The sequence below is a fragment of the Zingiber officinale genome, chromosome 6B, assembly GCF_018446385.1.
Source record: "Zingiber officinale cultivar Zhangliang chromosome 6B, Zo_v1.1, whole genome shotgun sequence".
NCBI lineage: Eukaryota > Viridiplantae > Streptophyta > Magnoliopsida > Zingiberales > Zingiberaceae > Zingiber > Zingiber officinale.
The window spans coordinates 120,554,430-120,579,186 of record NC_055996.1 but is presented as its reverse complement, the minus strand read 5'-3'; the positions used below and the strand labels follow the sequence as shown (position 1 = coordinate 120,579,186).

General features: G+C 36.4%; 1 protein-coding gene across 2 annotated transcripts; it reads left to right on the top strand.

Moving 5' to 3' along the window:
• Positions 1–273: 273 nt before the first annotated feature.
• On the top strand, positions 274–24,556 carry LOC121989283. Of its 2 annotated transcripts, XR_006114217.1 has the most exons (6): positions 17,773–18,884; positions 18,958–19,245; positions 19,409–19,724; positions 21,335–22,199; positions 23,771–23,836; positions 23,921–23,953. XR_006114217.1 is itself a non-coding variant. In XM_042543225.1 (5 exons), exons 1-5 carry the CDS (start codon positions 521–523, stop codon positions 24,405–24,407), a joined length of 1,284 nt encoding a protein of 427 aa, XP_042399159.1. In that variant the 5' UTR covers positions 274–520; the 3' UTR covers positions 24,408–24,556. The 2 variants fall into 2 exon arrangements, 1 of the variants encoding a protein (XP_042399159.1); XM_042543225.1 differs by lacking the exons at positions 17,773–18,884; positions 18,958–19,245; positions 19,409–19,724; positions 21,335–22,199 and adding exons at positions 274–610; positions 16,167–16,347; positions 16,982–17,441 and having other exon boundaries at positions 23,921–24,556.
• The last annotated feature ends 201 nt before the right edge of the window (positions 24,557–24,757 follow it).

Below are 24,757 nucleotides of genomic sequence, written 5' to 3'. Positions count from 1 at the left end.
AAATTAATATAAATAGTTGCTATTGTCATTTTCTTTTGAGAAATAATTAGACCATATTTCTTAAATAGGTAAAAAATAATATAAAGATGAGCATAATGTTCTTATTTAATTTTAGAAAAAAATTAAAATATCATTTATATATATATATATACAAGTAAAGAAAGAAATATATCGAAAAATGTCATCTATTTTGGTTTGGAATAAGTGTGTGGGGGAGAGAAAAACAAAGATAATTACTAGTGGCATCTAAAAGGAAGACGAGTAGATTTTTGGTTGTCGAAGTTTTCGAAGCCAATTAACCCTGTCAACGCCACAAGAAGTGCGAAACCTATCCAATTCCAAACCGTCGCCTCTTCCTCCCTTTTCTTTTCTTTATTATCTCTTTGATCTGCTCTTTTTTTGAGGCCGGGGATCCGCAGAAATCCGCATCAGCCTCAAATTGCTTGAACTCGTCAAACTTATATCGCAAACATCGTCGTTATTCTTGTTGGTTGTGGTGCTGCTTCCTCGGATCCAAAGAATGGCGGAGTTCTCCCTCCTCGCTTCTACTGGCCTCTTGCCGACCATCCTTCAACAGGACCATCAGGGATTCTACAAGGCTCCTTCTAAGGTACACAGGTTCCGGTCCGAACATCTAGTTTTTTCATGATTGAGTTGATTCTTTTTCTTCTGCCTCTTTGTTGATTCTTTTTCTTCTGCCTCTTTTTTGGATTGTTAAGACCTTGTTCAGAGTGTTTGAAAAAAGTTCTTAGGTCGGCCTGAAGAAACAATTGGATGTTAGATAGGTGGTTTTGAATTGAAATTTTGCCATCGTGAAGGTCGGAAATACCCCACAATCATCGGTCTTGTAGCTTGATTTTTGCAGATAGCCTTGACGTATGAGCTCAACTGCCTATGAGTTGTTGCTCCAGTAAGGAGAGGCCTTTCCTTCTACTTGCCTCTCGATTTGTTTCTTTGTTTGAATCCTAGTGGTTTCTATAAATCTCTAGGCCAAACTAATCCTTCAAAGAGTTTTGTGAACTGTCTCAGACATGAATAAACATCTTCTCTTTTGTTAAATAGAACCTAAGTGTTGGGACTGATATGATGGATGACTGGAATGCTGGAAGGGGTGGGCGTGAATGGTGATTCTTCCTGTTATTGCAGAGGAGACGCAGGGGGGCAGAGCTCATTCTCTCCAGGAGGATGGACACAGGATGGTTACACATGGGTAGATCTGCATTGCTGGGGGAGATGATGGACCATATGCATCACTGGAGGAGACTCCACTAGTCACAGGAGGAGACTGCAGATTGGAGAGGGCGTGGGTCAGTTGGACACACATTCATGATGCTAGTAGAGCATAGTGGATCAGACGGCTTGCCATGTCATTCATGCGTCATGACAAGTGAGGGGTCGAGATAGGATGGTATGTTGGATGGTGAGCGGTGGACTGTGAGGAGCCGGGCACATACCCCAGCATATCATCTCAGTGGAGGAGGATGAATGGGATACATATGGGTGAGAGTGGAGGAGCCACAGGAGGCAAGAGCATTTCCCTCCAAATGGTTGGACTCATGACTGGTGGATTTGCACTGACTGGAGATCAGGGGCATGCCACACGCTTCATGGGAGGAGGCTACGTTAGCCACGGAGGGGATTGCAGATCAGATATCTAGGGAGCGGAGGAGACTCAAGTGCATGATGCTTGACACATATTTACTAGGGGATCAACGCTATTTGGGTCCGGAGGAGACTCAGGTGCACGATACATGACGTTTATGCACTAGGGGATCAGTGCTATCTAGAGCTTGGAGGGAGGCTGCACATACCCCATGAGGAGGCTACATCAGCCGCAGGAGGGTTATAGTGCCACTTACATGACAGGCTGCGGTATGATGACATATTTGATAGTGATTGTTTGACTTTGAGGTTGGTATTCATGTGAGGGTTAGATGTATGAGAGTACAAACACATGCATATGGTTCCATATACCTTGGATATCTACTCAGTTCTGATATTTCATAAGAAATGAGCAGCTACCCAAGGACACATGTATGCTTTGTACATTTTGATGATATCCATTTACCTTTCATAAAAATAAAGAAAAAGAAAAAGACTTAGACATAAATAGATGCAATTTGTATAAATTATGACAAAGAAGGATACGAACGCTAATACACTAATGTACGTGGTTCAGGACTCTCATTTTTGCTCCACGACCATAATCCTTTGACGAATCACCCCGACTAGAGCTGTGCAAAAAAATCGGGAAATTGAAAACTAGACCGGAACCGATAGTTTACCGGTTCTGGTTAACTGGTTTTGACCGGTTTACCAGTCGGTTGACCGGTTTAGGATTTTTTTTACCAGTTTAACCGATAAACCGATTAACCGATAATCGGTTAACTGGTTAACTAGAAAACCAGTTAACTGGTAAACCGGTAATATTATTTATAAAATTAATTATATATGATATATTATATATATTGGGAAAATTTTTAAAAAGGGTAGTAAAAATCTTATAATTAATAAAGAGGGTGCAACTTTTGTAAACTTTTAATATGTGCACAAGCATACATCCTAGTGCTACAAAATTTTAACACTTCCACTTGTACATTTTTCATATAAAAGATTTTAATATTTCGTTATAACACTAAAAGCTAAAATTCTTGAATTATTTTTGTTATTATACATTTAAATCATCAAATTGAATTATACAATTTTGAGTGAAAGTTAATATCAATTCTAATAAGTATTTTATTAAACTTTAGAGTTAACTACTAGTATTAATTAATTTGAGTGAAAAAATATTTTTTTATGTGAAAAATACATACATGTAGCATGTTTGGTAATTGATAGGATATATATACTAACGCTCTTTTTAAGAATTTAGAAAAATTTATACCGTTTTAATAATTATATAACCTCCTTTTAAAAACTTTCCCTTATATATTTATATAAAGTCTAAAGGGTTCTTAAGACTAAGAGTTCCAACTTCCATTTGTATAAGTATATTATATATATTTTTAATTCATATAATTTTGACAGAGCATCTTCTATAACTATTAACTAGATAGAAATTCCCTGTCATAAAATCAAATAAAATAGCATCCAATGTTATACTAACAAATAACAACAATCAAATGTAACAACAATCTTCATCTTCCAAATAACCATTAACCATCATAACTAAAATTTATCCATTCAAAAATATCTTAAAAATACATCAACACATGTTACACATCAAACATTGTCTCTTTGTCTAACACATATTCAAGATTTCTAAAGGATTGCAAATTGAACTCTCCACTCTTCACTCTCCACTCTTCAGGCTTTAACTCTTCAACTTCAAAATCTAAAATCTGCAAATGTCTTGAAACGGAAACGTTAACATAAGAATGAAAGATTCAAACAAGGATTGCAAAGAATGTGAATTGCCAATTTTTAGATATAAAATAAAAAAATTGAGAATATATTTTAAAATTTTCATAAAACTTGCCTCTCACTTGATTTGCTTCTCAATTCTGCATAATGATCTTGGCAGAGAGAATCCGTTACAAATTATCGAGAAAAGTACAATCCTTTTCTGATGGGTTCAATTCTATAACAAAAAATATATGTTAATAATTTATTTCATATAAATCAAACATTACAAAAACTAAAATAGTCAACTTTAATACCTGCTTCAAATTTTTGTAACTCTAACAAATTCTCCTCAACTGGCATTGGAGACCCAGTAGCCCGAAACCAATCTTGAGCACAAATCAACGCTTGCAAAATTCTAGGAGTTAAAGAACTCCAAAAAAAAAATCTAATACCCTACCTCCAGTGCTAAATGCTGATTCCGAGGCTACCATAGAAATTGGTATTGCAAGCAAATCGCGAGCCACCTTAGAAGGTATAGGAAATCTTGCCTTGTTACTCCACCAAGATAAGATATCAAACCTTTTTGTATATGGATGGTTTGGCTCACCCAAATACCTTTGCAATTTTGAAGTTGATTCAGTTACAACATTGACTTTCGATTGGAAATACATTCTGCATTTCCAATCGATGTCCGACATTTTCTCTGTTTCTTGCACAAACATAAGAATTTGTTGCATCTGAAACAAGAACATCTCGTGAACTTGAAGAAACAGAAGTTGGGATGAAGTGAAGAATCTCCCGACCCATACAATCTCTTGTAATCATCATACATCTCCTCCATAGCTTGTTTTATACTATCAAATAAGGTTCCACCTATATCCTTCTCATATATATTTGTAAGCATGAAAGAAAGGTATCCCAACTTTCGTCTCGGATCCATAACAACAGTCATAAAAACAACTTTGTTCATCTTTGATATATCCCCCCAATACTTGTTAAATTTCTCACCCATAAAATATGTCGTTTCACTTGTGTTAAGATCAAGACTCTTCTTCAACTCTTTTATCAAACCATCAATTTCACTAATATGAGACACAAATTCATTCGAAGTGGCATACTTGCGGGTAGAAACTTCATTAGTGACATGATAAAAACATTCCAAATAATCACACAAGTTCTTTGCATTATCCCAATCCTTACAAAAAGGCACATTATGATCATCTTCTTTCAGAGCTACTACCATATCACCATGCTTCTCAGCATAAGATTGAAAAACTCGAATATCATTTAAACATGAGGAAAGCATGATATATGTGGAGTTCCATCTAGTTGGAACATCCAAAGCAAGGTGCTTCTTGTACTCAATGTTTTCAAGTAAAGTTGTTTCTTTGAATTTTCCAATCCTAACAAGAGACATTCTAATATACTTTGGTTGCCCTTACATTCTCCACTGATTCATCTGTTATTCTCTACCCATCTTTGACAATCAAATTCAGAATATGTGTTAAACACCTAACATGAGACATCTGCCCCCCCCAAATATGCACTTAGGCCAGTTCATAAATTTTCTTTTCAAATACAGAATTGTTGTGTCATTTGAACTTGCATTGTCAACTGTCACGGTGAACACACTATTAATGCCCTAATCTAGCAAGCATTTATAAATCAATTCACCAATATCATTGCCTTTATGACTAGAGACAGGACAAAAATTCAAAATTCGCTTATGCATCTTAAAGTCAGTATCAATAAAATGGGTAGTTAGACACATATAACATTCCTTCTGTTTTGAAGTCCAAGTATTAGTCGTCAAACAAATCCTACCACTTTTATTTTTAATAAATGACTTTAATTTATCCTTTTCTTCCATATACAGCTTGTAATAGTCCCTAGTAACAGTAGACCAAGATGGAACAGAAAATGAAGGACAAGCCACACTCATTAAGTATTGAAAACCCTTACACTCCAAAATCTAAAAGGCAGCTCATCTACTATGATCATATAAGAAACAACATTTCTAACTATAGTTTGATCGAATTTCCAAGCCTGTAAATTGGCTTTTACTTTGCCAGACACCTCATCAACTTGTCTTCCCGCAAAAGTTAATTGACTTTGTATTACCTTTGAGTCCTTTCTGTTGTGCGATTGTTTGGACACTTAGGAATATGTTGCCGCAGAGATGTAGTGCCATTTTTGCTTGGATCCGCATAGTAAACATGACTGCAATGCAAACACCTTACCCTCTAAATTCCATCATTTTTATCAATATAAGTTTCAAAATGCTCCCAGACGATTGAATTCTTCTTTCGAGAACCAACACCGCCCAAGCTCTTTTTCGTTTATTCTTAATATCTTCAGTCGATTATGAGCTACCGTCACTCACTTTCAGTGTTCTTGTTAGATTCTACAATTGCCATTGGATCATTCTGCAATATATTGAGCACAAATAAGTCAATGACAATTCACAAAATGAGAAAACAACAACTTTTATTCCAAAACATTTATTCTGCAATATATTTTTCAATTCTTTTGCTACGGTGGTGACGGTGACCTGTGTGACTACTTCTGCACGCTTTGACAGAGTTGGTGACGGTGGCCGCCAGTGGCATGGTGGCCTCTGATTTGATGTGATTGGGTGGATTGGAGCTCCCCGCCCGGCGCGGAAGAAGGTTGAACCATCGTTGATGGCGTTGGCAACACAGCAACACCGAATGGCCGGTGGCAGTGACTGCCCTTGGACGACGTCAATGACTCTACACTGGTCGCTAGCGACGATAGACAACTCGTATCAACTAAACTTAGGGCGTAATTTGGGAATTTGGGAGGAGAGAGCTAGAGAGAGACGGTCGACTCATTTCTTTGCCTACTTTAGTTAATTAGTTTGTAAAAAAAAAACCAATAACCTCCACTAAGTCCACTTACCCAGGGGCGAGACCCTATTCTTACCAGTTCTCGGTTGGAACCGGTTAATCGACCGGAACCGGTTGGAACAGGTTAATCGGTTGGAACCGGTTCAACCAGAACCGGTAAGAATATCGGTCGGTTAACCGGTTCTATATAAAATATGGTAAACCAGAATTAATCGGAACCGATAAATCGGTAAACTGATTAACCGACCGGTTGAACTGGCTTAAACCCCACTAGCATTTCTTCTTCTTGGACTTCTTTTGGAAGTGGAGAAATCTCTTATAAGTTTTTACAAGATTATACAATTTGGCTTAGAACGAGGGAGAAGTGTTACAATGAGCACAATAATATTACTATGAATATTAGCTCCAAAATGTACCCATTGCTTCTCTTGTGTAAGTCCTTATCACCTTCCGCTGGTGTTGTTCATCTACTATGTTGATGCCAAGCAGTTGATTAGATTTCATGATTAGTCGACCGATATACTATACTAATTAAGTCATTTGACTATTGTTATGCATACTTTTCTCTATAACTTTGGTGAGTTAAATCTTGCCATCAATCAACTAATCCCTGGTCAGTCGAGTCCCTAGTTGACTTAGCTACAGATAAAAATATTCTGTTTGTTGGTCGATCAACTTGAGTTGATTACCCAGTCGATTTAACTACTATCAAATTATTGAACCATTTCAACAGTTGACTAACTCCAAACTTAGGTGTGACCTCAAACATAGTTTTGAACCGAAATGTTTTGATTGCTAGCTAATACTGAGTTGACTACTTGGTTGACTCAACCACCAATTGACTGAAGTGACTCTTCAGTCGTCGATTAAATCGTACTACAACCATCCTAATGGTGGAGTCTTTGCTTAAGTTAAGAGTTATCATCTCTCCCAAGTACAATCTCTCAATTCAACTTACTTAAAAGTTTACTTTGTAGCTCCTTTGCTATAAGGCTGTCTCTTGTCGGGCTTCTCGTCCCTTAGATGTAGCCAAACCCTTGGCTTGCTTCATAGGCTATCCTTTACGCTCCACCTTCGTAGTTTCCTCCACTAGCATAGCTACACTTTGATGCTTCTCGCCCTAATCATGGTTTGAAATCTCATATTGTATAGGGTGAATCGGTTGAAAAATATCATTCTGATATAACAACAATTACCAAGCTTTTTTCCACTAGATGAGGTCGGCTATATGGATCTTTATATGTCATTAAGCTCTATCTCCTACTATATCATCATCCATACTTCAAATAAATTTTATCTTGTTTTATTATTGTTAACCAAGTCTTTTTTGGTCTTCCTCTTCCTCGTTTGATATGTATATTTGTCATAGTTTCATATCACCTGGAACATTTATTGGTCATCTAAGTACATGCCTGTACCATCCTAAACGTGTCTCTTGGAGTTTTCCTTCAATAGATGCAACTCCGACTTTCTCTATAATTCTCTCATTTCTTATTCTCTCTATCCTCATATGTCCACACATCCACCTTAACATCATCATCTCTGCTCATGTGTTCGAGTCATAGCCCAACATTCAACTCCATATAACATAACAGGTCTAATTATGGTTTTGTAGAGCTTTCCTTTAAGTTTTAGATGTATCCGATGCTTTCCTCCATTTCAACCATCCTGCTTGTATTCTATGTAAGATATCTCTCTCAATCCCTCCATCATTTTGTAAAAATAATCCTAAATATTTAAAGCTCTTGGTTCCAAGCAACTCATCATCTTCTATCTTAACAATTGTCTTTAAACTCTAAAATATATCATTCTGATAAATTACTAAAATTTGATACTATTCGACACTTGATACTACTCGACACTGAGATAATGTCTCCTGTGTCGATGTGTCAATCATGTCAACAAGTATCATTTCATATTAATATTCGACACCACTTGACATATTAAAATTGAGATAATATTGTTATTTTTTTTATAATTTGTCTCCATACTAGATAATGTCCAAATTATAGCATTCTAGATGAAAAGCAAAACAATAAACATATAGTTGTCTTATTTTATTTTTCAGTTTTTTCCTCCTTGCACCTTTGATTTATCATCCTTCAATTTATCATCGACATCATGCATTGAAACATCAGTTTGATATTGAAACAGTATCATTTAGGTCCACGATCAAAACATCAACATGGCTTGAGATTTTGAATCCTAGTCCTAATGTCCCTTGGATGTCTCATTCGATCCTTCTTTGATCTCTTAGGACCTGGAGCCATTTGGTAACCACCGACCTTAGCCACACCAAGTTATGTTCACGTGTATATCCACCAAATCCTACATGAGCCAATACATATATCAAATACATATGCTACCTATCTTAAACTTTTTGCGAAAACATCAAAACCTATGATTGAGCCAATGTCGTAGGGCCTGATTGCATGTTTGACAATATGTGTAAGTTAGACAAATGATAAATTAAATTTGAGACATAAATTAGGCTCCTTCTACACCTAAGCTCCCCTAGAGCCATGAATTACAAATTCAAATTCATAAATTTGTTAATAAGAGGAGAAACTAAGTTTTTAACTTGAACCTCTTCCCTTCTCCCTTTTTGACACATAAAAAAGATTACACTACAATCTAGAGACATGAAATTCATTTAAAATCATGACAATTATGATAAACTTGTATTCCTAAACCTTATCATGGATCTAAAGAAATCCCTAAGTTTAATCGACCCAAAACAAGTTGAAAGTTACAATCTTGAAACTTTTTGCCTTGATATAGTCGACTACCATCAGGCTCCAATTATCTAATCATGGAGCCAACCAACTGGTCACTTGAGTTAGACAACTCTGCTTTTAATTGCAACTTTTTGCCAAATTTATAAATGCATAAAAAATACACACTTTGAAAAATTTTTAAATTTTGCAACCAAGTTTGTCTCAAGTCAATTTATCATTGAAAAAAACATTTTTCATGACAATTCATCTTAATTTTCAAAATTGACACAAACTCAAAATATTTTGAAAAGTCACAATTGTGTATCAACTTCATAGCCTTTGTTTTGAATTCCTACTTTTGAAAATAGTAACTCTAAGTTTTCAAAATATTAAATTGTATTTTCAAAATAAAATTTTCAACCATGATCTTAGAGCCAAATATACACTATCAATATATTGACCTTCCCCATAGTTGGCCAATGATTACTATATTGATACTCTTATGATTCTTTAAGGTCCTTCAAACATTATGAACCAATTGTATCACCTTAACATCTCACTTGATACTGAAGTTCTTTAATACAAATGTCAAGTTCTTTCTATGATTTGCGTGACATGCAAATAACGGTATTCCTAATTTTGCTATGTGAACCTGCAATTCTACCCATGCTATGTATCAAGTTAAACATGTATAATAGATATTGAGTGGCTCATTGTGGTTGACTACCTTAAGATACTCTAAGGAGTAATGATGAATTTGGGCACCCAAAATAGGTTTGGCTCAAACAGATTTACTAAATACTCCTTTGAAATCCATTTCTTATGTACCCTCTGTTGGAGGATCGGTGGCCGGCTTGAAGGGGGGTTGGATAGACGGCACCCCCAAAACACTCGCTTTCTACGATGTTAACGCAGCGGAATACAAACAAACACAAATAGAAAGCTAAACACTAAATACAAGAATGGAAATGCAAACCGCTAACACGTTCGTTTACGTGGTTCGGAGATAACTTGCTCCTACTCCACGGCGTGTCCGTAAGGTGGACGATCCCTCAATCCGTCGGTGGATTAGTCCCCGGAAACTCCGGCTAGCTCAAACCTCCTTGTGGGTGGAGAAACCTCACCACAAACTCACCAAGACCTCTTGGACACAAGGGAAACTCTTGAGCACTTGTAGACTACTAATTAGACCTTAACCAAGTCTAATTTCGTCGCTGACCATACCAAGCTCCTTCTTATAGAGCTGGAACAAATCAACCTCGTTACCATCGACTAGTACTTGCACCACCGATTGATGCCATTCCAATCCTATCACCGATCGTCCCAGACCACGATCGATCCCCATTTCCGGCACGTAACCTCTCACTGAACCGGTTCTAGTACCGACCGTACAACCCTAAACTTAGGGTTTCCCATCCCGAGTACATTTCTCTCGCACTCGGACCCTCACGACTCACTTGACTCTTCTTTGCAGCCTTGACCTCTTGCATTCAAGCCTACTTCCTTTGGCTCTCGTCCCTCGGATGCATCCAAGCCCGCGGCTCGTCCCCAATGCCATCCTTCGCGTATGCCTCGAAGTCGCTTCCCTCGGCCCTTGTCCACGGTCCCTCGGATGCTTTATCCTTCACCGGACCCGAAGTCGTCAACCTGAGTCACATGTGTCACCTGCAGTCCTGCACAACTCAAGTACACATATCAAATAACGAGGGTAATCCTAACTTAAACCCTTTGCCCAAACACTAAAACACATGGTCCCACGAACCATTGGGATTGCTCCAACACCCTCTTTGTCTTTATTTGTCCCCTAATAATTAGACAATGATATTTCTTCTCATTCTTGAACTCCTTGTATCCTAGCCCATTTTTTCCCCAAATTCACTTTTTGTCTCTCTATGATCATGGCCAATAATTTAGAGCCAATTGTGAATCTCTCTAGGGCAACCTTAGGGTATCTAATTTTTTTCCCTTAGCCCCCTTGTTTTCTTCCTCTAAGTTATGCAACTTATCACTAAGGGGCACATTTTCTAATTTTCCTTCTAGAATCTCCTACTAATTTCTTAAGATGCATATTTTTCCTTTTTGTTTTACTTAAATACTTATTTAAACCTGAAATTGCATCTAGTAAATCATCAAGAGAGAGATTCTTTTCTTATCATGTCATTCAATTCATATGATTGAGCTCTCCCTTCATTGGAGCTCCCTTCTCCTTCTTCCTTAGACGAAGTTGAGACAACTCCATCATCAATTACCATGAAGGTACTACTCCTTCCTTTGATGAAGAATATATATATATATATATATAATTGCACATTATCTATTATCTATCATCTTCTTTTATCCAATTATATTCTTTTAGTGTTTTACTTTTTCTAATCATTCTGATTGGATTCGTATTGTAGATAATATACGATGTTGATATTTAGGCTTTTTTATTTCTAATTTTGATTTTGGTAACCATGATTCTGTGTTAGCATTATTGTTTTTTAGATTATATTAAATTTCAAGGAGCATATACGAGAAAGTAGTCACACATAACATTATTCTTTTTCTCACTTATAATGCAAGTCATCTTTCACACAACATTATTTCTCAAAATTGTATTCATTTTATATCTCATTTCTACATTGATGATATGACATAGTAGCTCTTATTTAGGACCCCACTTGTGGAGAGTTTTGTTGCTTATAGTATAGATGAGACGTTAAGTTCAACATTTGTACTTCGTCCTTACTTTTATTTTTTATTTTTGAGATTTAATTATTTATAGAGATTGTGGAAGTTGGATTATTCATGGAGCAACTCACAAACTTAGGTTTCAGTTAAAAGTACAGTATCCAATATTGAAGAAAAAGGCCTATTTTTATGCAAAAGTTAAAAACTGTCATCCATCTAAATTTCACCGCTTTACCACTCAACTATTGGTCTTGCACTTTGAAATTCCTCAAACCCTTTATATTAGTTAGAGATGCAAGTCTAATTCCATCTTGACTCCTTACCAGGCAAAATTAGCCATCTAAAGTTCTTAAGTACAAGACTTTAGGGAGTCACACAGATGTTGGTACTAAAATGATATGTAAAAGAGCTTGTCCATCTCCCTTTACTCAAAGTGTTTATAGTAATTTTGATGTTTAATTTCCCAAGTTTCTTGTTTGCCAGCATTGTGGAGTCTTGAGTCCCCATCATATTTTGAAGAAGTCACGACCTAGTGTGTTCTTGACTCCGATATATCAGCTTGTGAATCCTCTTGTCGTTACAATAATTCAATCAACATTGTTTGTGCTGAATGTCAGGGCACTATGGAATACCTTCACAAGATACTATTAGAAGCTAAATACTAATTGTTAAGCATATAGAAGCAAGAATGCCAAACATGTATTAAGAGAAATAAAGTTGACATAGTTTTATTAACAGAAACTAGTAGATAACTAAAGGAAATAACATCATCTAACCACAAACAAACTCTAGAAAAGTCTAGTCGTAGAACACGTCTCAGATTAATCTAATGATGTTTGGCACCTCCGATACTCGCCTCTAGTAAATCTAGATGCAAGGCAATTATAGATGCTAGGAGAAATAATCCATAGGAATATCTTGTGCAATAACAAGAAGGTGAATAATAACAAAACATGCAAAATGATATAGCATTTCAAAGTACATATACGAGGTATAGTGGTTTAATCTAATAACAACATGAAGAATTTGTATATCAGGTTTTAATATATTATAACAAGATTGAACTTGTGACCTTTTGGGTTTTCTCCTTGTAGAAGGAGAGGTATTTGGTGTATGCTCATGATGTGTACGACTATCTATAATGGACAACTTACACAGATTGTGTAGATTGACTATGACATAGTAGTAAAAGCAAATATTCATGACTAAATCTATAAGCTGATGGAGATCAATAACAATTACATATAGCATGTAAGATGCATGTATGGATCAATACTATCAATACCAGTAACAACAAAGTTGTATCATTAGCTTGATGATGAGTTTGAGTAAACTAAGTATGTGGTATGCAGTTATACTTGATAATAACATTAAGAAATTAGTGTTTAATTTAAGGTCAATGAAACAATCCACTTAGATAAGAGTAAATGACGTAAAAAGAGTCACTTCCGTTGTGTCCAAGATCCATTGTCATGCTTTACTCGTACATATTGTATGATGGAAGAGGACTCATACAATAGATATATGGATCCTACCTCAAGCGAATGTTGTTTGTTGAAACCAATTGGTGCTTGACTACTTTCACTTACATGTTCCTTGGTTTGTTGCTTGACATGCATTATGTAAGAGAGCTATTTGGTAATGTCCTAAAGATGTTCATCTCACGTCAATGCCCTAAGAAGCGACATCTCTTGGGGAAATTCTTGCCTTGTGGTTGGGTTTGTCTATATTGTTTTGATGTATTGGCAATAAGGTTTAGGTTAGGTATTCTTGGATTTAATATGTATATCAAGTGTGTAAATAGTCATAATGATTCAATTTAGAGATTGCATATGGAACTTGAGGAACTCGGTGGACTTGAGCTTAGAGAGCTCGTGAGCTAGATGAGATCAAGTTATTGACATGGAACTCAGTGTACTTGAGAGTTGAAGGATTGGATTGAGTTGCTTCACTTAAAGCTCAAGGAGAAGCTTGGTGGGCTTAAGAGCAATATGCTCATATTTAGTTGTTGCATTAGGAGCTTGGGAAGAGCTTAATGGACTCAGAAGCTAGAAGCTTAGATTAAGTTGTTGCAGTTAGAGCTTGAGAGGAGCTAAAGACCTATAGGCATGAGAGTCACTAGTGATAATGCGAGAGGCACGGGTGATAATGCTGTGTATTGTAATGTTGGATTTTGCTTTCAGACATATGTATTGTAATAATGTTGTGATTTCGTAGTGGGTAGGTTCTTAAAGGTTATTTGTTGATGCCTTGTATTGTAATAATGTTGTGATTTCGTAGTGGGTAGGTTCTTAAAGGTTATTTGTTGATGCCTCATGATGTTAGGGTGATATCAAATTGAATAGTTGACCCAGCTCAAGTCTTGGACTTGACATGCTTCCTATGGTGTAAGTGAAGGGAGACTTGCCTATATTGTTAAAATTGACTAATCGGGGTTGATAGGATTGAGGGTTGGCAGGCAACTGGATTAAGGTTTTGGTCAATTATAATATTTTTGTTTGAGTAACAATCAATTTATAAGAAATTTCTGATTAACTAGAGGCTTGACAGTCGACTGCTCTAGATTAACAATCAACTAACCTTGTACCCATTGTCACCCAATAGGCAAATTCTGGCCAATCTAGTTGATTGGAGGCAACCATAATCTATCAATTGAAGAATTTTATTTATAAGCTCTTGTGGGCTTTTAGGCTTACAACATTGATGAAAATATCTCTCAAACACTTGTGCTCATCAAGATCAATGCTCAAAAGGATTCAGGAGCTTATATAAAGATTGAATGCTTTCATATCTCAAGCTCTTAGTAATTTTCTGTCTCAAGCTTTCATTTTTAATATCAGGGAGATAAGTTTGGTCTTTTATGAGTGAAATCCCTGAACAGGGTCAAGTTTATTAAGTTTAAAAAATCTTATTGGTTAGATGGAGACTTCATCTTTGTAGGGGTGGACCTTGTTTTCTACTGTGAAGGGGTGGTGGTAGTAGTGAATCTATTTAGTGACATTATATATTGGGTAGTAGGAGCTGAGTCTTTGAGCCGCATAAAATTATCTACTTGTTTTTTATTTTGTTCATTTTCGTTGCATATAAACTTGACATTATTCAATCATCCACAAACACCTTGCTACTAATCTTGTATTGTTTGTGTTTGTCTGAGGAAATGAATGAATTTGAGTGTCATCTATTCACCTCCTCTAGTAGGATCATTGTCTTGATTCTATAATATTCCTCACATATAGTGTTATCAAATGGGTCAACCTGTGGCCTATCATATGGTGGGGCAGGCTGGGAAATCTCCAACTCAACCCAAGGAAGGTTGTGAGTCAGCCCACGAGCCTGCCAAAAAATAAAAATAAAAAATTAAAATATAGAAAATATTGAAATCTTAAAGTTTGTATTACTAATTAGACGGGCCAAGCCCACAAGCCCATTAAATTTTTTCCACTTTAGTTTTAAATTTTTTTTAAAAAAATTCTCATCCCGCAAGCCAATCCGAAATTATTTGACACCGTTCTCTCTTGGCTGGTTATGCTTGCACAAGTGAAGTGGTAGTGGTGGCTCATCTCACCAATAATGTCACATCTCACTCTCATGTAGGGGACAGCTAACCATGATTCACCACGACGGAATGGAATCTTAGAGGAGAGGGTTAGTGTTCTTAGAGGAGGAGAAAAATGGTTCTTGATGGGTTATAGAATGGGAAATGGATTTCTTTTATAGTGGAAATTGGAGAAAAGGGGTGTTAGTGGGGATTGTTGTGATTGGAGGATGGGGGTGATTGGCAGTGGCTGTGGTCACATGAGAGGGAGGGAGACGTGTCGCCTTGGCCATCTGCTCGTTGAGAAGCAGCGCCCATTCAGGGGATGGCTGCTGACCCCTTCCATCTTTTTTTGTTTTTATAGCTATAACAGAAGAGGAACAAGGGCTACATTCTTTCTAATGGACAGAAGCTTATTAGCAGTAGAAGTTAATTTATCTAGGCATAATATTCATTATTTAATGTGGGAGGAAGTGAATTCCTGCATTGTTTCGTCCTTACATCTGATCCTCATTATTCAATGAGTATGCTACAATTGTATGCATGTTTATTGTACTATTCCTTCTTTCTTACAAATTTATAAACGTGCTTCTACTGACGTGTTGGACTTTTGGTGCACTCTATGAATGTGGTTTGACAATTTTCATGTGTTTAGATTTTTCAAGGGAATCATGAGACATAATGGATACTTTTATACTATATTCCTTCCTTCAAGAAACATATTTTTTGTTGGTAAAGAAAATAAATAATCTTTTCACTTGCCATTAAACTACTAAATCAATATGGTCATGGTTAATCTGACATGCCATATTACCATTTGCAATAGTTTTTTTTTAGTATGGAAACTTTAAGTTTTATGCCAATCTCTTATTATATATTTGGATTTTTGCCTGATGAAAAAAAAGAGATTACTATGTTTGTCATATTCTCATCATTTTTCTTATGATTTCCTGAATACATATATATATATATATATATACACACACAAACACAGCATGTTCACTTTTATTTTTGATACTTCAGGAATTTCATTCTGCCTTACCATTTCATGGTATAAAACAAGAGGCACCGAAATCTGGTTCTGTTCAGTTCAATGCACACCAGTTCGAGAAACTGCTCCTCCCAATGTATATGTTATTGGAGAAGAATCAATCTTCAAGGATATATCCTATGATTGAACAAAATGTGCTTATGGATGTCCAAGGTCTGCAGTTTATATAAAGTTATAACAATTAAAGTCATATACCATATTTGCCGTTGTTTAGATGGGTTCAGTTTATTCAATAAATGTAAAGAATTAATATTTGTTAATTTCTCATATGCTTGTTATGGGGAATATATGCCTTAATTTCCTACAAGTCTATTTAAAGGTATCATTTCTCAAGTCAACGAGATAATTTCTCAAGAAGGAATGACAAACTGATAAGGTTACCTATAATTTTTCTGCTGTAGGCTTGCGCACTGTTTAAAGCATTGTGCAATTCACTACAAATAGTTTATATGTTGAATTCCAGTACAAAAGTAGTGTGTAAGCAAATCCAACCAGTTATACTCTAAAACCTTCATTTTGATGTCTTTATGAGTTCTCATGTATTTATGCTGGCATGTATGCTCATGTATTGCTGTTGTGCTACTCTCAAATAGTATAACAGTATAGCTTTTACAAATTCTACCGTTGGTTTGATAGAATACTACTAAAAGGTTTTTTTATTGGCATAAAAGAATTGGGCAAATTGAAATTGTCAACATCTTTGTTCTTAATTCTTTTGTTAAGATTATGATTTTCCTCCTTGGAAAAATTCTAAAGTTAACAACTTGATTTCTCTATTCCACAACAGATCCACATGTTAGTTCAGTGCTGTTCAGCTTTGGAATTGCAGAGAAGTGCATAAGAAATGAAAAGATCATGGAATTTCTAAGCTCTAGATCGAAGTTTGCTGAAGGCAAAGACCTGGATGTTTCTACGATTTCAGAAGTTATGGGTCTTTATGATGAGGCTATTGACATGTTACATCCTCACCGTGTACTTTTGGATGACAAATTTTCTGTTTATGATGCTGAGATGACTGATCCTCACCATCCATTGCATATACCGAAACAGATTACACCAGAGCTTCAGTTGGACTTTGTTAGGAACTTGCCTGATATATACTTTACAGAACATCCAGATGGGCAGCTTCTGCTCCCTGACAATGTAGCTAAAATAGAAGATCTTGTATCAATTGTTGCAGAGTTTGATCTGCCAAAAAGATCACCAACTGGCTGTAAAAAGTCATTGCTGGTCCCATATTTCACAAGGTATATACACCCTTTTTTTTATTATTATTATTATTGTTTTTCAACTAATTCCAACATATTTGGTCGGAATGACTGTTTATATTGTAGGACTGTTACTCGGAGCTGTATTCTCACTTCCTTTGATATGTTTAATATTCAGATGCTGTGTTCCTATGTGATTAACCTTTTCTGAGTTTAGATATCATCAATAGCCTTGCATAGTGTTTAAAAAGAGTGTTATGATTGACTGATCTCTCAATAGGAGCTTAAGTTGGTACAATCTACATGTTTATATTCTAACTGTCAAATGCTCTCCCTGCATGTTGGCAGGCAAGTTGGATTGGATTGATCCAAGAACAATATGTGGATCCAGATAAAAGACCTCCTTTTGATATTATGATGAATTTGATTTGGTGACTCCTTGATACCAAAAGTGAGGGGAACAAACTTTGAAACTAAGAAAGGTATGAACGAGAAAATGGAAGCGGAAAATAGGATTGAAGTAAAAGGATAAGTATTTAGAGAACTTACTAAATTACAGACACTTCTTACTTTTAGAACTTGCCTGAGTAAGGCTCAAGTTAGGCTTAAATGCCTTGCAAAGGCTCCTCAGCTCGTCTTATATAGAAGCAAGGAGAAAGCCTCGGGTGCTCAATGAGCCCCATCGGCAGGATTTAACTTTATCTGATAAGATCGAGTATGAGGTGTCTTTATTTAAAGAAGGATATTATTCCTTCTGTGACATGACTAAAGAAAGATTTGATTCCTTCTTTTACAAAGCACACAAATGCCTATCCTTTTGTAACTTTTGCAAAGATGCTGCTTTCAAGAGATCATTAAAAGGCCTATCCTTTTGTAGTCAAATACCTATCCCAGGGTATTACAAAGGATCAGGATCGGGCACAAAGAAGTATGACTTACGAAGAAGCAGAACTTATAAAGGAAAGCCACATGATACACATGCAAGGGTGGAAAAACGTAAGCATTTATTAAAAAATAAAAAAAAACAAATGTTATCTTTGTGGACAGGAAGGACATTTTGCACGAGATTGTTCGAACAACAAAAGAAGCAGTAAAAGGGTTGCTATGTTTGAGCAACTTGATATTCCCGATGACTGAGAAATTCTCTCTGTCCAAGAAGGTGAAAACCTTAGTGATGCTATCTACAACATTTCAGAGGGGGAGGAAACAAATGATCTACAAAGGTCAATACAAACGTTAATACTCTCTGGAAATATTTTTATGCTGGGACAAATAGATGGTGGTTATCGACCACAGATTAAAGTGACAGATCAGCAGTATGAGTGTGCCCATCAATGGATAGCCAATGTGGACACTTATCCCCCGCAACCTATTAAATGCACAGGATGCCAAAGGGACACACAGAAGAGGGCACGGATTCATTGCCCAAATTGTTTAATAACTGCATGCAATTTATGCGGCCCATATTATTTTGGGCAAAAGGTACCAATACTACCTTCTTCCACTCCTTTCTTTCCTAACAAATTGTTACAGGAACAACAGAAATTTGTTACAGGAACAACAGAAATACATTTCCTGGTGTGAATCTGAAATAGAAAGGCTAAAGCAGGAAGTTTCTTATTATAAGAATCTGTATAAAGAACTTAATCTAGAACGGGATCTTCAACGTGATTTTGAAAATCTTGCCACTACACACTTTGAAGAAGAAGGAGATGAAGAAAATGATTTGGTCACTTCTTCACAACTTGCTCATGTGCTCTATACAGAGGCAACTGAAAGAGTTTCTTTAACTCAAGGAAGTCCAAGTCCCCGACTTGTCAAAATTCTATTATATAATCTTCAGGTGGAAATTCTCCGACTTTGAAGAAGAAGGAGATGAAGAAAATGATTTGGTCACTTCTTCACAACTTGCTCATGTGCTCTATACAGAGGCAACTGAAAGAGTTTCTTTAACTCAAGGAAGTCCAAGTCCCCGACTTGTCAAAATTCTATTATATAATCTTCAGGTGGAAATTGATATTCCAGGTATCCCAAAATTTATTTTAAGGGAAATTTTAGATACTGGAGCTACTACCTGTTGTGTAGATCAACATTCGGTACCAAGCAAAGCATTAGAAGAAAATTCTTTTCTAGTACACTTCTCCGACATTAATTCACAGCAAACAGCAAAGTTGAAGTTGAAACCAGGGAAAATGACAATTGGTGATAATAATTTCCGAATGCCATACACCTACAGTTTCCCTATGATCTTGGGAGACAAAATTCAGATGATTATCGGCTGCAATTTTATTCGAGCAATGAATGGAGGAGTACGTATAGAAGGTAACATTGTTATTTTTTTACAAAAACCTGACTGTCGTAAACACTCTTCCCGTAGTAAATACACAGGCAGCAATTCAAGAGCTTGATCTCGAAGAAGAAGAATATTTACAAATAAAAGAAGTGGTATTCTATTCTATTGGCCAGTCTTCACAAGCCTTTTCTGAGCAGTTTGGGCCTTTGCTAAAAGAATTAGAACAACAAGGCTATATTGGAGAAAACCCATTACAACATTGGGCGAAAAATAAAATCCTGTGCTATTTGGATATTAAAAATTCAGATTTCATCATTGAAGACCAGACTATTAAACATTTAACTCCAATGCAAAAATCAGCTTTCACTAAACATGTTAAGACATTACTGAAGCTCAAGGTTATACGACCCAGCAAGAGTCGGCATTGTACGACAGCAATCATTGTTAATTCTGGTACGACTATTGACCCCATCACGGGTAAAGAAAGGAAGGGCAAAGAGAGAATGGTCTTTAATTATAAACGGCTTAATGATCTGACCAATAAAGACCAATATAGTCTCCCAGGGGTCAATACGATACTACAAAAGGTTGGTACAAGTTCATTATATTCAAAATTTGATTTAAAAAGCGATTTTCACCAGGTGGCGATGCATCCTGAGTCCATAGAATGGACGACTTTTTGGGTACCAAACGAGCTTTATGAATGGCTCGTTATACCTTTCGATCTAAAAAATGCACCTGCAATTTTTCAAAGAAAAATGGATGCATGCTTCAAAGGCACAGAAGATTTCATTGTCGTATACATAGATGACATACTGGTTTTCTCAAAATCAGAACAGGAGCATGCAAAGCATTTAAAAATCATGCTTACTATTTGCCAAGAAAATGGACTGATACTGAGCCCAACCAAGTTAAAAATAGTAGTTCCAGAAATTGAGTTTTTAGTGCTGTCCTAGGCAATCGACAAATCAAACTTCAACCTCATATCATTACCAAAATTACTGAATTTCAAGATCTCATGACAAAGAAGGGGATGCGCTCATGGCTAGGCATCCTTAATTACGCAAGGAATTATATTCCTAATCTGGGTAAATTACTTAGCCCCTTATATGCAAAAATAAGCCCAACTGGTGATAAACGTATGAACTCCCAGGATTGGTCTCTGGTCAAACAAATCAAAAACACAGTTCGAACCTTCCAAATCTAGAAATACCTCCTGAAGAAAGTTTTATTATCCTTGAAACTGATGGTTGCTCAGATGGCTGGGGTGGAGTCTGCAAGTGGAAACATTGTAAGTTTGACCCCCGATCCCTAGAAAAGGTATGTGCTTATGCTAGTGGAAAATTTGCACCACCAAAATCCACTATAGACGCTGAAATTTATGCTGTAATGAACACGCTGGAAGCTTTGAAGATTTATTATCTAGATAAGAAAGAATTAATCATCAGAACCGACTGTCAAGCTATCATTAGCTTTTTCGAGAAAACAACAACCAATAAACCTTCAAGGATTCGATGGCTGACATTCACAGATTATATAACCGGCACTGACATTCGTATTAAATTTGAACATATCGAAGGCAAGGATAATTTACTTGCGGATTCATTATCCCGACTAATCACTTGCCTTACTATTTCAGAATGGCCGGAAGCAATTCTCAATGGTCTGGGGTTAATCCCCCAGGCTCTACAGGAAATCCAACAAACACCAACACCGAAGGCGGAGGAGAGTCTCTCGGAGGCATTCAACAGCCTTTCTCATTGGTTGAGCAATACCAGCAGAACCTCAAGTCAAAATCATACCCTATCAGCCTTGAAGCTGATGACAAACGACGAGAAGAACTTCACCAAATACAACAGCAATTGGCAGTACAAGCACAAAATGCACTCCAATGTCTACGTATAGTACACATGCTCAAGGTACGGGAGTGTCAATCTCTTAGTACAAAGGATAACTGGTGGCATGATTGGTTACCAGCTACAAGACAAATTGATCAACAACTGGAGCAGATAGCGTATCTACTAAGTGATGCGGTCCGACGCATGTCTAATTTCAAAATCTAAGTGTGCTGTAACGGAAGGAATCAAATCCTTCTTTAGTCATGTCAATAGACCTAAGTGTGATGTGTGCTTTGTAAAGGAAGGAATCAAATCCTTCTTTAGTCATGTCAATAGACCTAAGTGTGATGTGTGCTTTGTAAAGGAAGGAATCAAATCCTTCTTTAGTCATGTCAATAGACCTGAGTGTACTGTGTGCTTTGTAAAAGAAGGAATCAAATCCTTCTTTAGTCATGTCACAGAAGGAATAATATCCTTCTTTAAATAAAGACATCTCATACTCGATCTTATCAGATAAGGTGAAATCCTGCCGATGAGGCCCACTGAGCACCCGAGGCTTTCTCCTTTCTTCTATATAATACAAGTTCAGGAGCCTTTGCAAGGCATTCAAGCCTAACTTGAGCCTTACTCGGGCAAGTTCTAGAAGTAAGAAGTGTCTGTAATTTAGTAAGTTCTCTAAATACTTATCCTTTTACTTCAATCCTGTTTTCCGCTTCCGTTTTCTCGTTCATACCTTTCTTAGTTTCAAAGTTTGTTCCCCTCACTTTTGCTATCACCAAAAGGTTTAAATTTCTAAGAGCCCAATTGATAATTTGATAGCTAAACGTTAAGCTGTTTATACATGGAGAATATTTTCCATACAACTTTATGTTTTGTGTGAATTTGTAAAAATATAGCCTGATCTTAGGTTTCTTTTATGGATCTAGCTTGAAGGACAAAAAATAAACAATTCAAGTATAATTAATTTCAATTTTGCAGCATATAGCCAATTATGCCATATAATAAAGTGAATCAAGTCCTTAATCTTCTTTGCTAGCCTGCATGCGTATAATTTCAACTAATTTATATGCTTGATTGTCATCTAATTATCATACCTACAGAGTTTATCGGATTCAATTTACTGAAACCTAAGTACAATTCTACCCAAATCCTACACGTTGTCCATCTAATGTTAACCTGAACTTTTCCTTACTAGTGTAAGCTTATTTATTTATTGGTCAAACATCCTATTGCCTGGCCTACCTTAGTCCTCGCAGAGAGTGAAATTCAAACCTCAGAAACTAGGTGGAATTATTGTCACACAATAGCTCATAGACAATTCATAAACTTATTTTCACATCAGGAAACTTGCATCAAATGATCACCACTCACCATTGTTTTGTGGGAAAACAAATGATTTTGACACAGTTTAGCTCAATGCATGTTTATAAGGTATGAACCACTTCTGCTAACCTTGCCACAGATTGCAACATTGACAAAATGTTACAAGAACATATAGAGATTTTGTAAGTAGCTAAGAAAGGAACAAAAATGTTAATGGGGGAAAACAGGAAGTGCAACATTCTCACTTAGAAAATTATCAAGTTTGTGCTGGTTGGATGATTTAATAAATGCTAACCTATGCTTGTTAGACTGTTATGTTTTGTTTAAATTGAGTATTAATGCAATTTTAAGTACATTCCAAATCTTCTGTCTTATATAAAGTCTTCATCCATGCAATAGCTAATAACTCACATCAAGAATAGTGCTTCTGCGAAGTCTTTTGTTTTTGTATTCATATTTTAGAGTTTACATATCATAACATGTTATTGCTAAAAAGGAAGTACATTTCATTTAGGATGAGCATTTTTTTCCCCATTTTGTACAATTATATCATGAAGGGGAGCCTTGGCACAACTGTAAAGTTGCTGCCTTGTGACAGATTATGGGTTCAAGCCTTAGAAATAGTCTCTTGCAAAGCAGGGTAAGACCTTTCCCAGGGACTCCGTATTAGCAGGAGTTTCGTAAACCGAGCTGCCCTTTGTACAATTATATCATGGCAACGTTTGCTATTTCTCATATGAAAGCTGCATAGCAGTTGCTATTGCTCATGACAGTTATATCATGAGAGAAGTTGCTATTGCTCCTGTATCCAAAAAAAAAAAAAAAAAAATAGAAACTTCAAATCAGGATAAACCTCCTCTAGCATGAATGTGAATGGAATTGACCATCTCTAATCGGTGATTGCATATGTGCAGGAGGGGTCGAGGACGTTCACAAGCCCTGAAACAGGTTACCTCAGCAACCGTCGCCCCTCTGAAAGGGTACACCTTTATATGAATTCAAGTTTATGTTGAGATTCTTTTACATTATTGTTAATAATTTATGTCGACCTTTTTCTGATATAGCCCTGGAGTCCCTAAGCGGAAAGCGATGAGTAAGAAAAAGAAGAAATCAGCAGAACAAGACCCGTATCAGAGGAACTCTTTTCATGCCCTTGAAAGACTTCTTTCTGTTCTCCTAAATGAAAATGGCTGCACATCCATACTTTCCCTAAAGAAATCAGGCCCTGAGATAAGCCAATTACTCACTAAGATATCTGCCACAATTGCCGGTACGGGCCTAGCCATTATTTTTGCTGTCGCATGCAAAGTGGCATGTGGAAGGGTAGCTCTGTGTGCAACCAAGGTTTTCAGTACTGGATTTGGACTTGGCCTCTTCTGGCTTTCGCGGGCGATCAACGGACTGAGAGATACGTTTGTTTATCTTAGCAAAAATTCGGGCAAGATGAATCTCAAGGAGGAAGAAATAGCTGGCATGGTTAAAAGAAGTATGAATGAGATTCTCTTTAGAGTCATGGCATTGGTAGCAGTTACATTGTTGAGGTTTGCATAAGCACCCGTCGCATGGATGAACATAAGTCCCCGAGTCTATACCCTAAAACAGTTTTAAGTTTTCTTTTACCAGTCATGTAGAAGGTCAAACTGAAGGTTAATTTTGTGTATGAAAGCTTGCTGCTTCTGAATAAAATTTTATTCCTACCACATTCGAGATCGTCATGAGAGTTTTGAACAGTGTTTATTTATTTTTTTTATTTTTTTATTTTTATTTTTTTGTGTGTGTGTGTGCGCGCGCGCGCGTGCAAGATTAGGAGTGGTAATTAGTTGCAAAGTGATTTTTTTGTTTATAGTATGATTTTAATATATTTTTAGTTTTGCACTGTCGATATCTATCGGCCACTAAAT

What these genes read in the sequence shown, in the direction of transcription:
- LOC121989283 (XM_042543225.1), top strand. Translation starts at nt 521, where the DNA reads ATGGCGGAGTTCTCCCTCCTCGCTTCTACTGGCCTCTTGCCGACCATC. An exon ending in CTGGTCCCATATTTCACAAG is followed by an intron (nt 17,442 to 23,770) that starts GTATATACACCC and finishes GCATATGTGCAG; the next exon opens with GAGGGGTCGAGGACGTTCAC. An exon ending in ACCGTCGCCCCTCTGAAAGG is followed by an intron (nt 23,837 to 23,920) that starts GTACACCTTTAT and finishes TTTCTGATATAG; the next exon opens with CCCTGGAGTCCCTAAGCGGA.